Genomic DNA, 14,340 nt, shown 5'->3' with positions numbered 1-14,340 from the left:
TGTAGGGAGGACTCTAAATTAATTAGATAGAATTTAGGATTTGGCTACAATCTCCTGTTTGACCTTAGAAGAAGAGCATAGGTAAAGCATTACTTTCTGAAGGAAAACCAGCTATACCTGTGACAACAGGTATAACACATACTCAAGGAATACTCCAATCAGCACTTTCTGTTACATGGAGAAGGTATCATTAATACAGGTTGTAATTGTTTTCTCTCTGGCTGTACAGAAAGAACCTGTATATAACAAGATAATAATTTGCCACTGATCACACTGATCTTCTGAAACAGAGTCCAGGCATTCTCCATCAGGAAGCTGTCATAATGAGGAATGATGCGATGTTTACCACATTAGTTCTGCAGAATATTGTTTCCTTTCTCAAATTACTCTCCAGCCTCTCTGCACATGGGTCAAAAAAGTTGGAAATCAAGTGACACAGTTATTGCAATATAAATGGTGGTAAAATAAATTTTTTTCTCTGTTACTTGATATTTGATTTTAGAAGTATCCCTGCAGAGCCCCGGGGAAGTTGTAAAGAATTTTCTACAAACTCCCTTTCTACTTTGTAGGCTATGTTACAAAGTATATGCCAAACAGGAATGTCTGTGACACTCCATAGTCTTCGTCACTCTTCTATTGAGAGGATCAGCACATTATTGCAGCTTCACACTGTGGAACATATTCAGGGGATGAAATCCTAGGAAGTTCAGCCCTCCAAGGCGAAAAAGAGCACAAGGAAATCAAACTTCCTTGAGCCATAGACCTGGATGTTATTCACAGTAACATCCAGGATTTTGTGTGTTCCATATTTGTAAACACAAGAAAAAAAAAGCCCAATAAAAATACTAATGAAATTAATATTAAATAATATTCAAATCAAGAATGAAAGTTTCTGCTGAAAATCAATTTCTCAACTGAATCCTGAGCTGTATTTTCTCCCCCAGATTCTTGCAGGATTAACTCTTGAAGGCATGGTGCAATTGAAAAAGATGAGCACAAACACAGGAAGGTGAACTCAGCAACTCTTTTACAGCCTTCTTTCTCCAGATGTCTGCCTTCTCTGCACAGTAATGTGTGTGAACGGCATTTAGGTGGAGACTGTTTATAACCCAGATGAAATACATTGCAAATGATGAGCTGTTCTTTAGCTAACAACCTGCTAGAGGGAAGAGAGGAAGGATAATGGACCGCATGGTTGAAAAGGGCAGAGAACAAAAAAGTTCAGCCTATCCTTTTAATATCATTATGAAAATAAATGTTGAGGTCTAGGGAAAGTAGTGATTCATATTTGGAAGATACTGTTACTAAACGGAGAAAAACCTACTTTAAAGGATTAAAAAATTTTCAGTTTAAACTGTCTGTCAAATGGCAATGAGAGCTATCAGGTTTTCCTAAATAGCATTTAAAAAGCTGGAAGATAGTTCAAATCTAGTAAATGCTGTTAATGATTACAAGTCAGAAGAAGTGTTTCTGTATGCCTCAGTACCTCCCCTGGCAAAGCACCCACTTCGGCACTCAGTGCTCTCAGCAGACAAAAGTTACCAAGTCCGATCAATCAAATTATTATGGGCTAGACTGAATTTCCGCATCACCTTCATCTTTCCACTTCAGCTTCAGAGATTTTCCTAGAGCCTGTGCTAGCACTTTCAACACCAGCAAACTGGAACTCATATTGGAAAGGCAGCAGTCATCTCAACCTGCCTGCCACCTTCGGCTAAACACGTTTCTTTCTATGGGATTGTCCAACTAGAGATACTTAAAATAGGAGTGAATCACTGAAGAACCTTCTAGCATTATTAAAATGGGTTATTAGGAATAGAAAATGTCATATTCCTCAGCTTTCTGTTTCATCCTTTACAGAAAATGTAAGAAGCAGCTTTACATGAGACATATATAACTAAAATACAAGCTAGCAAAAATACTTTTCCTGGACAAGTTACATAAGAATGTCTTCTGTGCTTTAAGAACTTCTTCTAGAAGACCTAAAAATACAATGAAGTCTACAAGATACAGATTTTAATCAATTATTTAACTTTTTACTGAGTATGTATTCTAATTATTAAAGCAGAAAGGATTTTATAAATGTCACCCTACCCTTTACCATATTTGTAAGGGCAGCACCTCCCATTATTTTATGACTTAAATAATACTTACTCAGATTATTTCATCCTAATTGCAGAAGGAAAACTAAATTGGTCAAAGTTACTTTGGGGCCAAATATTGGAAAAAGCTCTGTCTTTATGCAACTAATTGCATTAATCTCTTCATTAAGCAGTATGCAACCCCTCGTGGTCAATCCAACTTTAGAGACGAACCTCTGAGACAGGTTCAGTGGGACCACAAGTGAGTCACAGCTGGTATTTCCTTATGGCACTAGTTATGAATTTTTATCCTGTTCCTGTATGAGAATCACAGCACAAAATAGGTTGAGAGCTCCCAACAGCTACAGCAGGGCACTGTTAAATCAGACTTGAAGAAAGAGAATGTTTCTTAAATGCAACAAAATTTGTATTTTGAACGTCATCAAAACCAAACTGCAACAAAAGTTATTTGCTAAATATAAACAACTCTAAATAAAGAGAAACAATTTCATACCTGTATATTCAAAGAGACACTGATCAGCAAATTTGATCCAGCAGCAAGTAAAACTCCCAAGAGCTGAGTCTGCAAGATCGCAAAACAAAGAAATACAAAAATACTTATTAGTTTAAGAACAACAGTGTAATAGTGGCTTTCTGATAGCACATTGTAAGCCAGTAAAAAACAAATTACTGCACTTTTCAGTCACTGAGTTCATGCTGCAGTGAGTAAATTGATAAAAATACCTCTGCGCAGTTGACCAGGGCCTAAGTAGCAAACAGGTGGGAATGGGAAGGGCATCTCAGTGCAGGGGGTGGTTTTGCTGTCCTTCAGTAGAACACCTTAACTCCCATGAAAGAAAAAACTGGGCAGGTCCCAGTTGAAAACTACACACAGGTGTTCTTTTTATCAAAAAAAAAAAAAAAAAGAAAAAAAAAGGATCTGTTTTGTTACATAATCCAGGAGGAAAATCACCAGCAATCAAACAATTCCTATTGGAACACAACTGTCTTACATGTTAACATATCTGCTATTTGACAGGGTAGCCAGGAACAGGTCTCCTGATAGTTTCTTTAATGTATTTTGTTATTGCATGAAATTATTTCCTAATCAGACTGTCCAATTTTCAGTAAGATTTGCAGACTTTTTATGAAGCTGATAAACTAAAAACATTCAAGTAGGATTTGTTATTTTGGAAAACAGCCACTTAAAGATGCCATTTAAGCAAGACCAAATAACAGGTACATGACAGAGCTTCCAGTCTACTTTCAAAATGTTGAACAAACATTTTCAAAAAACACTTTGCAAGTCTTCGTAAGTGTAGTCGAGACCCATTCAAGGTCACTGTTATAGTGCTGTGAGAAGCCCCATTATTTAGTAGACGACAAACATACTATAAGCTTTTATAAACAAGGTCATGGTAACATAACCCAGCACAACTACTGCTTGCAGGCTGTAAAGCAGCATCCAACTCTGTGCTTGCAGCCTCAGCTTTCATGACTCTTACCCAAGAAGGTCCCTGGGCAGCTGTGAATAGGCAACCACAGAGACTGTTGCCCCTCAACATTTATAAAGAGCAACATATGGTCCAGCAAATGCTTGGAGGAGAGTTCATTGTTGTGGCTAGACCAGACAAAGAAATGGCATCCCCAAAACTGTGAAGAAACACAGCCTTATTACAAATTGACTATAATATTCTTACTTAAGAGATGCAGCAGAATCCAACCATTTCCATCCCATATGTTTCTGTAGTGATTTAGACTCGGAAGGAGAAGCAGACAACAGAACTGCTCTGAGTGAAACGCTTGGCTGACCGCCAGGTGTCAGCAAGACGTGACTGATGCAGAGTGGATGCAGAGTGGAGAATACAGGAGGTGTGAGGGCTCCCTCTGCTATTACGGCATCAGTACCCACAGCCTATGTACAAGAAGTGTTCAGTGAGAAGCATTACTCAAGAGTTTAGCCCATGCCCTCTGGTCTTTTCTATCTTGTATCCTCTCCCACCACCCCAGTATCCTCTAGTGGATGCTCCAACAGTGTTTCCCGGGCTCATATGCCAGTGGATTTTCCATGCTCTAGAAATACACCTCACTGGGATCAGTGAGGAGAGAGTGACAAGACATCTCAGCACACGACAGCACAGACATCCTTGCTGAGATCAGGCACTAACTGGGATATAAGCAGCCTTGCAGCCTCCTTCCACACTGCGGAAATGCTGTCCCATGGACACCACACAGGGCCCCACTGGAGCAGAGGGGATGGGTTTTCCTTCCTTCAGCCTTGATGCTGTAGCATCAAATCCTGAGCACTGATCTTGCACAAAGTTTGACCACTTAATTCTGCACACACAGCAGCTTCAAAAAGCAGCAGTTAAATTGAATGTTTTCTTGCTCCCAAAGTCTTGTTCTTTTTAAATGACAACATGCTCCCTTGTGAGGAGGCGGAGAAGTGGCCTTGTCAGCCTTGTCATGAAGTGTTTAAGAAAAAGGAGACAGCAGGGAATAGAAAACAGAAACTGCCACCTCATTTACCCCATCATTTTATTGCTTTCACATCAGTAATTTTAATACATCCCCACTACTCCCAGCAGAGAGTTCAGCCTCTCTGCAACTCTTTTCGTTCCAGTGGCTGATCCTATCCTTATGGCTGCATCTCTGGATAATGCCTTGCAGCTCCTTCCTCCCAGTTTTCAGCTGGGGGTCACAAACACTGCACAGGGCTCAGGAGGCAGCCAGAACCCCAGCAAGGAAACACAGTTGATCTTGAGCCAGCCCAAAGGAGGGTATCCACCCAACTCTGAAGGTAACATTAGCGTGCAGCTGGTGAGCAGAGGAAGAGTCTCTGGGCTCCCTCTGTCATCTAAACAACTGTGAAACCAGATCCATGTACAGGTACTGATGATGATGTGAGTATGTGCCTCCAGCGGCTGTGAATCAAATGTCCCTTTGATGGCTTTACACACTGCATGGACTGGGTCTCCAGCAGTAAATCTTCCAGTGCCCTGCATCATGGGTGCCCTCCCCAGAACAACAACTGTTTTTGTACCACAGTGGTTGCTTCATCAGGGACCTGTATCTGAGCTTGGCTCAGATATCCTTGTGGGACTCATAAGATTTCTAACATGATGACCAGCCTGTGTCTAAACTGGAACCATCTCACAAAAGTCAGCTCTCCTCTTAGAGAATCATAGAATCACAGAATGTTTTGGGTTGGAAGGGACCTTTCATTTAATTCCAATCACCCTGTCATGGGCAGAGACACCTTCCACGGCACTGGGTTGCTCAAAGGCCTATCCAACCTGGCCTTGAACACTTCCACTTGAGCACAAAACACTTCCACTTTTCCACAAAACACCTTGAGCATCCACAATTTCTTTGGGCAAGCTGTTCCAGTACCTCTCCACCCTCATTGTAAAAGCCTCTTCCTTATATCTAGGCTACATTTACCTTATTTTAGTTTAAAATCCTTATCCTGTGACACTCCCTTGTGCCTAACTTTAGCAACCTCCTGGTCTGTACACAAGGAAGAACAGTGCATGTGTATTTTCAAGGCAAATGCATAGTGGCAGTCTGGGCTCAAAACCTTCCCTCATGGCTCAGGTCACTTTATTGCAATGACCACATGTTTCACCTGAGCCTTGCTGTTGGCATATATACTGCTCTGCCTGCTCCAGGCTGACAGGTGTTAATGAGCTCTGGTTAGTATGGCAATAGCACCATACTTTCAAACCCAGGGCTGGACAGACCCCTGAAGATTAAAAGCAGAGTACGATGCCCTGAGGAGGTCAAATATCACATGGATCCAGTCAGGGAGATGAGATGAAAGTACAGTAACGCCACGCAGCTACAGCATGGCAAAACTGCCTTGTACAGGTTCATACTCAGACAGGCCTATGCGAAATAAAACAATGGGAACAAAAAATGCAGTAAAGAGGAAAATTACATTGCAAACATCACACATGAGAGTGAATCTTAAATCAGCAGGAAATTCCTGTTGCACAAGAGATATCACATACAGCAGTGCTCAAAGAGAAGAGGAAAAATAGGATGGCATATCTCAGGCTAGTAAAACCATGCATGAATGAAAGATGAGCTGTAACAGAGGACAGATCACCATATCAAACTAAAATAGTTGCTGTATTGCTCTGAAGATCACCATAGCCCTTCTGTTCCCACCTTGTCCTGTGAAAGCCTCCATTATTTGTGCAGTGTCTGCCACTTAACATCCTTCAGAGCCTAAAGGACTGGTGGAATGGCCAGTTTTGTAAGTAATAAACATGATGTTCTCTGAGTTTCCAGTAGTGATACCATCCGCAGTACTGCAGAACTTCCCATGCATAAGTCTTGAGACAAACCCCATCTGGGGAATTCAGTTGCAGACACAACTTCAGAACCATGGTACTACTTCAGTCAGCTAAGGACTTCTACAGGAAAGAACCTTAAATATTTAAAAATGTTGCCATAAAAGGCAAGTTTCTTCATCACCGAAACATCTGTCTGAGCATACAGGACACTTTGTCAGATCCCAGACTTCAAACTGTTGACGCATTTTTCCAGTGCTTCCAAATGCATGAGTCTTGTCACAGTCTTATGTTTTCCAGAAACTAAAAATCACTACTTTTTTATTTCCTTTTTTTTTTTTGTTTCCTTCACCTTAGCATGTTTCGGAATAAGCCATGAAAGTCACCTGCCCACTTTGCAGTGCTTTCTAGATAATCCTTGAGCACACAGACCATGGACTGAGGTTGTGAATTTGCCCACATTTTCCTTGATAGCAAAACAGGCTTGAGGAATGCCTACCTGTGGCCCCCCACTCCCTCACTGCCTCATTTAAGTGCCTGAAATAATTCTCCCAAAATATGCCCCATTAGCATTACATTCTTTATAAGTCACCTGCCAATGTTTAACACTAAAGGCAGATTAAAATTCACAAGCCACAGCAAGGGTTTTAAAATGGGGACCCTGTGTGGTTTTCCAGTGATGACACTGACCTGTACAGGGGCTGCTGAGGGAACAAGTTCAAGAAATGGCAAATTCAGCTTGAGCAAGGCACCCTGAGCACTCACCTGGCATCCCCCATCTCAGCTGCATGAAGCTCTAGTGCAAGCCCAGGCGTGGGGAAGGGAGGTTTGAACCGCTGGTCAGTAGAAATCCATTTGCCAAGTGCAGTGGCAGCATATTGCTACTCCAAAGAAGTGAGTGGCAGAGTGGCACATTGCTGTGTATGGTCTTGCATCGAGCACTCAGGTAGTACCTGATGCTTATTTACCATAGCACCTTTTCACATCATTCTGACAGTATTTTAAAATTACATTTTACATGCAAAGTCACCATTTATTGTCAAAGTAAAGTAAGGGGTTTAAGGCAAATGAAAGCCAGGGTGAAATCTATATCTTTGGCACTAATTCTAATAAATTTATTCCTTGCAGACTAAAATCTGCATTGGAGATTCAGTTATACAGTGAAATGCAATTTATCTATATTACATGTATGTTTTCCTAAAACTCATCAAACTACAGTTGCCAGGTCTGTGAAATGAAAACTTTGAAAAAAGAACTTAATTTGCATTGAATAAAATGTATACGCCATTATTTATGAAACTTGCTATGCCTATAAATTGAACTGATGAGCAGGAAAAAAACCAAACCCTTTAAATGTCTGTTGTTCCCAACAAATTTAATGACATATACTGTTTCAAAGGCTACACATCATTTCCAGTAATCAGGATTTTGTCAGATCTCAGTGGATCTTATTAAACAAAAAGAAAAAAAGAAAAGAAAAAAGAAAAAAAAAAAAGAAAAAAAAAAAAAAGGAGGCAGGGGAATGCCTTCTAAACTTCCAACTATGAGTTAACTCTGAAGTGAAGGGCATTCAGAGTCCTTAACAAAAAACGTGTTTTTCAAAGGGCTACCATGTGGGATTGGAAGAGGCTTATCATTTAGCTGTTATTATTCACAGGGCTCTGGCTGTACTCACTGCTTTACAGATGTATAAAGAAAACAAGGTCCCTGTTTCAATGGTTTTCATAGTGCAATTCATACACTCATATAGGAGTTCAGGTCCATATGAAGTACTGAAGGACAGCTGAAATAAAAGGACAATTACCAGGGTGCAAACATGAAATGAAAATACATTTGATTTCTTCATTGTGACATAAAAGGACATTGTCCAATATACAAGAAGGAAAGAATTAAAACATTTGGCATCATCTCTGTTAGGAACAGAGAGAGCTTACTTGATAATTAAGTCAGGATAAATTTGAGTGAAGATAAGACAGTTTGTAGGTTTTACACAAGTTGCTGGGCTGCATTCCAGACCATAGTAGATAAAGTTCTTATCCCATTAATATTACAGCATACTTACCTTTATTAGGTTTTACCTTTCCCTACCTCACAAATTTAAAATATAGCTTTTTCCAGAAAAGAGACAAATTGTAAAGGCTGGAATAAGAGCCTGGTAAATTTTGAAATGGTGTGGGAACTTGAGGGGATAAAGCAACTATGGAAGTGAGACCCTTCTATTTATCTCCATGCTTTAATTCTTTTCATGAGACCCTATTTATATTCATCAGTCTGATTACTTTAATTAATATTCACAGTGGATAACAAACCTAGCTGAAGAATATGAATTGTGAAATAGAGTAACTAAAGTAACTTTAGATATGCTTACTACGATTGTATATGAACATATCCATCCACTATCATGTTAACAAACATAGAATCATAGAGTCATTTAGATGGAAAAGACCTCTAAGATCATCCAGTCCAACCATTAATCCAGAACTGTCTAGTCCACCACTAAACCATATCCCTAAGCACCGCATCTACATGTCTTTTAAACATGTTCAGGCATGGTGACTCAACCTCTTTCCAGGGCAGACTGTTCCAATGCTTGAGAATCTTTTCTGTGAAGGAATTTTTCCTACTGTACTATCTAAGCCTTCTCTGATGCAACTTGAGGCCATTTCTTCTTGTCCTATTGCTTGTTATTAGGGAGACGAGACCATCACCCACCTCACTACAACCTACTTCCAGATAGTTGTAAAAGAGCATTATGAGTAGTTTGTGGGTTTTTTCCTTTTTGAAGAGTTAAACCCAAACCTAAATTTAATTTTCTTATTCTCAGGAAAGAAATCTCAAAATTAGAAATAAATGTGAGAATGGGGAAAAGGCAGAATGGATTTTCCACTGTTCCTGTGAATAGCCTGTGATACTTTGGGACACTTTAGTTCCTGGGATATTTTGCTACATAATCAAAGACCATTTCATGTCTTTAAACACCGTCTGCTAGAACACAAATAAGAACCCTTCAAGTGACTGTATAAAAATGTCAATCATAGCCAATAACATCTTAATAGAAAGATTCTTCTCAAGTATCATCACGTACCATCTCCATGGCAACTACAGAAATTACATACCAGGAAAAATAAGAATAGTGTTATAAACTTTTGCCAGTTTCCAGGTCCCACAGGAGAAACAAGGAGGCGAGTCAGCACTGCCTCACCAGCTTCTTCCACAAAATGGCCAGTTGGCTCAGGGATGCTCTTCTATTGCTGCCCAGGAGCAGGCTTTCTGGATATTCTCGTTTGACCTGGTGAACAAGGGAAGGTTCAAGCCAAACCACTCAAAGCCTAGGTATATTAATCCCCAGAGTCTGGCTCACACTGCGAGGCTGTGCTGCTCTATCCCTGTTTCATGTGGCTCCCTGGACCCCTAGGCTGAGAGCCAAGGAGGGGACACAAGGCTTGCAGGAAGCTGCAGGGTATCAGTTTCTGTCCTGAGAGCTCTGTGCTCAGAAAGACAGGTAAGTTGAAAAGGGAGCTGTCTGAATAACTGAGTAAATAGTGCTGTTAAGTGTTGCATGAGGCAGGGCAAGGCACAGAGAGTACTGTTGAAGAGATGCCTCACTTCGCATGTACACACAAACGTGCTTCCAAACCAAGCAGAGATAGCTCATTTCTTCTTGTTATTGTAGTACGAGTCTTGCTGAAGTACAAACGAGCTACTTCTGATTTCATTTAAATCAGAAACATAAAATCTTGACAGAAATGTAGTCAGCTTAATAAATTATTTACCAAATCCTCAAAAGAATTTTTATATAAAAATGTCCCTTTACCAGCTGAGAGGAGCTCAAGAGAGGAATGACATGGCTCTTCCAGCATGCACCTCTCCAGCATCACTTTCCAACAAAGGCAAGCTTGTCTCCTATCCTGACTCAATTAATCCTGTGTTAGCTGTAACTAACCCTTCCTCTGAAGTGCACAGAAAACACTTCTCCACATCACAACCTGAGTGATCATGCTCAGCTGTTGAACCCTGGTGTCATATCTGTGGGACAGGGGTAAATGCAGGCTGGGAATGACAGTGTTTCCAAGCCAGTGGCATTTCAGAACTGCTTCTAACAGGAGTTACAACAGAGGAGGGAAAAAAGAAAAGACCTGACTGCATTTAAAATGAAGTTTGGTCCATCTGTTAAAAGAATTACTTGATTTACAGCAGGGGAATGGGCAGCCCAAAGGTTGTTCCAGTCTGCTGTTCCTGCAGAGGAGGATTGCTCTACAATAGTTCCTTGCTTTCCTTCCTGCACCTCACGCACTTGGCTCTCCTAGTTTCATTTCCACAGAGAGTGTTAATCATTTACAGATAGTTCCTAACACAAAAATAATGACTGGACTCCAGAAGGCAGAACCTTCTGGTTAGCAGAATTATTCATTTAAATATAAACAACTGCTAGATTATCAGTGATGATTTAAAAACAAGAGGTCTTGCACTCTCTAAAATATTCAGACATATATAGATGTGTGCATACACACAAAACCACACAACTAACTGAATGCTTTTAATTTGCAGATACTTATGTTCAAAACTGTAAGATGCAAATCTGGGAATAACAAATAAACTCTTTAAAGAAATGGCCTCATATGCAAGTTTCTTGCAGGGGCCCCAGATACAGACACTGGGCTCATGTTTGCTCTGCTCTCTCCCTGTGACACATTACAGACGTACATTTTGACCTTTCACTACAAACTGTAACCTGGTTTAAAATATTGGTTAGCATTTTGCAGTTCATGGCAAGTGCTGAGATGAAGAGTAGTTCTAGTTCTAGTTCACAAGAATCCAAAACATCTACTTCATAGTTGCCTTCTGATAGAGAAAACTAAGATCAATGTAGCTGAATGATCCCTTCTAGGTACCTTTTATACTCTGTTCTACCTAAAGAGATAACAAGGTGACAAGGGGTTTTTCCCCAGTTTTGAGTATTACTGGTCTTTCAGCAACCGTATCTTACGTGGATTCTGCCATATAGAACTTGCTGGGTTTTTTTCTGGTATTTTAGTGCTAGTATAGGATGCAATGGTTATAAAGCTTTTCTTGACAGGGCCCATTACTGCAGAACTGGGGCCATGGAGATAAATTCCTTTTCAGGAATTAATAACATGAAGGAGAACTAAGCAGTCTTTTAATGAGTCAGACGCTATCATCTCTCAAATGCATGTTTTTTAAATCATGCTCTTTAGTTTGTCCTGGCAGTCTCTGGTGTATGGTTGTTGTGGTTTAACTCCAGCCAGCAGCTCAGACCCACACAGCTGGAGCCACACCTCTGGCAAAATGGGGGAGAGCATCAGAAGGGTAAAAGCCAGAAAAACTCATGGGTTGAGATAGAGACAATTTATTAAAGCAAAAGCTGCAAGTGCAAGCAAAGCAATATCAGGAATTCATTCACTGCTCCCCATCGGTATACAAGTGTTCAGCCGCTTCTAGGAAAGCAGGGCTCCATCACGGGTAAGGGTTACCTAGGAAGACCAACACCATCACTCCAAATGTTCCCCTTTTTCTTTCTTCCCCCTGCCTTATATGATGAGTTGACATCAGATGATATTCCTCTGGTCAGTTGGGGTCAACTATCCTTACTGTGTCCCCTCCCAAATTCTTATGCAACCCCAGCCTACTCATTGGGGCAGTATGAGAAACAAAAACTCCTCAATGCTGTGCAAGAACTGTTCAGCAATAACTAAAACATCGTGACTGCTATCAATACTTTCTTCATCACAAATCCAAAACATAGCACTATACAAGGTACTGTGAAGAAAATTATCTCTGGCCAAAGCCAGTATAATAGTCAAGAGAAGGAGCTAGAGTCCTGACCAGACAAAAGCTGATATTATTTGTTTGACTGAAACTTCTACAACACTACAAGCTTTCCTCTCGGTCATCTTGACATGACAATTGAGTCACTGCTGCATGGTAAGACAGACACACAATGGTGCTTTAGTCACTGCAGGGTGCAAAAGACTGTCACTGAAAGAGGGAGAAACAAAGGAAAAAGAATAATGTAATTAGAAGTCAGTAAACGTAAGAACCTTGTGAAAATTAAAAAGCAGAATAAAAAAACCCAACAAACCCAGGAAAAAAGTCCATAAAAACGGAAGAGAAACATTAAGAAATAGTACATTGGGATCATAAAGCAAAATAATTGGAGTCACTATCCCAATATCCTATCAGGAGCCCCAAAAACTTAAACTAGGTTTCAAGTGGGAGATAAATATCTCGATACAAGTCTGTTTATGTACATAAACCCCATATTTTGGTTGGTTTTCACAGGAACCTTTTTCCAATGGAGATATCCTTGGTTGTTGAAGAAAAAGGCTTGAAGTGCAATCCATACCAGCTGGACAAAATTAATTTGGTTTGAGCAGGATGACAGTTAAGTCATCAGATATGTTAGCTAGGACTCTGGTGGAGAGTTTAGCTTTCATGAAGCTGATTTGGTTCTAGGGAATTAAATGCCAGCAAGAAGTAGGTTTGTCCACAAAAAGGTATGTACTTCTGTGTTACTTCTTCACCTCAGCCACCATGAAGAAGCCCTATCCAAGGAGCCAGTATTTGCTCTGCTCTGAGTCATTTCTTCCATGTGTGAAGGGTTTTCCTCATCACAGTCCAGACCTTGCATTCAACATAAGTCTCTGCATTACAGAGTTGTTTCCGTGAAACAGCAGGATATGAAGGGGAGTATAACCAGAGAGTCACTGTGTGCTTCTTTCAAGAGTTAAACTCCAACAATTCCATGACTTGTTATCATAGTTCCACAATCTCTCTAATTTCCCCATTATGGGCAAAACAGTTCATATCACCAAATGAGGCCAAAGCCTCTAGCCTAAACGACATAAATCAACATTGGACATCATTGAGGAGAATGAAGTTATACTGGTATAACCACCATTTAAGCAGTACATGTCTGTTTAGTTTGATATTGACTATTTGCTTTTAAGCACACTGCAAATATCACTGTCATATTTTTTAAGAGCTCTGCTCTAGGCCTGGCGTTGATTCACACACCAACTGGTTGTCCTTTGAAGCTGCTGGCCATATGTTTCAAAGTCCATATTAGTCAAAGAATGGAAAGCATATCTCCCAGCTGCTCACATTAACAAATGCCATTCTCCTGGGACAATCTGTGGTGACATTGTAAACACAAGCATAACAGTTTATACATGTCACCAAAGCTCCAAATGGAGTAACTGCAGTCTCCAGTTAGCCAGAAGTCCTCGCCTCCCTTATGACTGAAGTGCACAGTTTGCTGTTTCTTCATCTTCCTAAAGCCTTGCCTTAAGTGTGGTCAAATTTCTACTTGAGTAATTTGGGTTCTTTTGATTCCATCAAATAGGAGTTAATCAGATCCAGTGGACTGCTGGAGACAAGCAAGGATTCAGACATCTCTTTTTTTTCAATGCCCAAAGCAGACTTCAAGAGCATAGGAAGAAAAGATCATACTTAAAGTTTCAAAGAGCATTGAAGTCTTTGGATCACAAAATCATAAGGGGCCAGTGTTACAGGTGAGATTTTACAAGAAGCACAAGCTTTATTTTAAACATTATATCAGTGAGTCAATTTACCCGACAAACTGTCTCATCAAGGAGTCAAATGAGTGCTACTGCAAATGAAGCAGAACAAGCACAGATTCAAGGAGGGAGCAAGACCACTGCTTTGGGTGACAGTGATGTCCTAGATCCACACAGCAATTTCATGAAATTTTAGGAGCGCATAGGTGTTGGTATGAGCAGCCAGACATTCACCCTACATCACCCTGCAAGTCACGGAGAAGGCTGTGAGACAGCAAAATCAATACAGTAACCACAACCAATTTAAAGTCCATTACTTGGAGAGTAGTATAGAAGTTGGGGACAGGGAGAGTAAAGCACTACACTGAGCCAGGCACCTTCAAAGCAGCATAGGGATTCAGATTCATCCCATGCCTAGCCTTT

The 14,340-nt window shown here is 40.4% G+C and overlaps 1 protein-coding gene across 1 annotated transcript in view; it reads right to left on the bottom strand.

Moving 5' to 3' along the window:
* Nucleotides 1–14,340, bottom strand: part of NIPAL2 (NIPA like domain containing 2) — a 46,954-nt gene that overhangs the window by 26,315 nt on the left and 6,299 nt on the right. The window contains exon 2 of the mRNA XM_050315224.1: nt 2,596–2,664. Coding sequence (XP_050171181.1) covers nt 2,596–2,664 — 69 coding nt within the window. The remainder of the gene's footprint in view (nt 1–2,595; nt 2,665–14,340) is intronic.

This window comes from Myiozetetes cayanensis, unplaced genomic scaffold, assembly GCF_022539395.1.
Source record: "Myiozetetes cayanensis isolate MyiCay16 unplaced genomic scaffold, myiCay2020 scf1, whole genome shotgun sequence".
NCBI classification, from domain to species: Eukaryota; Metazoa; Chordata; class Aves; order Passeriformes; family Tyrannidae; genus Myiozetetes; species Myiozetetes cayanensis.
Note: the sequence above shows the minus strand (reverse complement) of the source record. Positions and strands in the feature narration are given on the sequence as shown.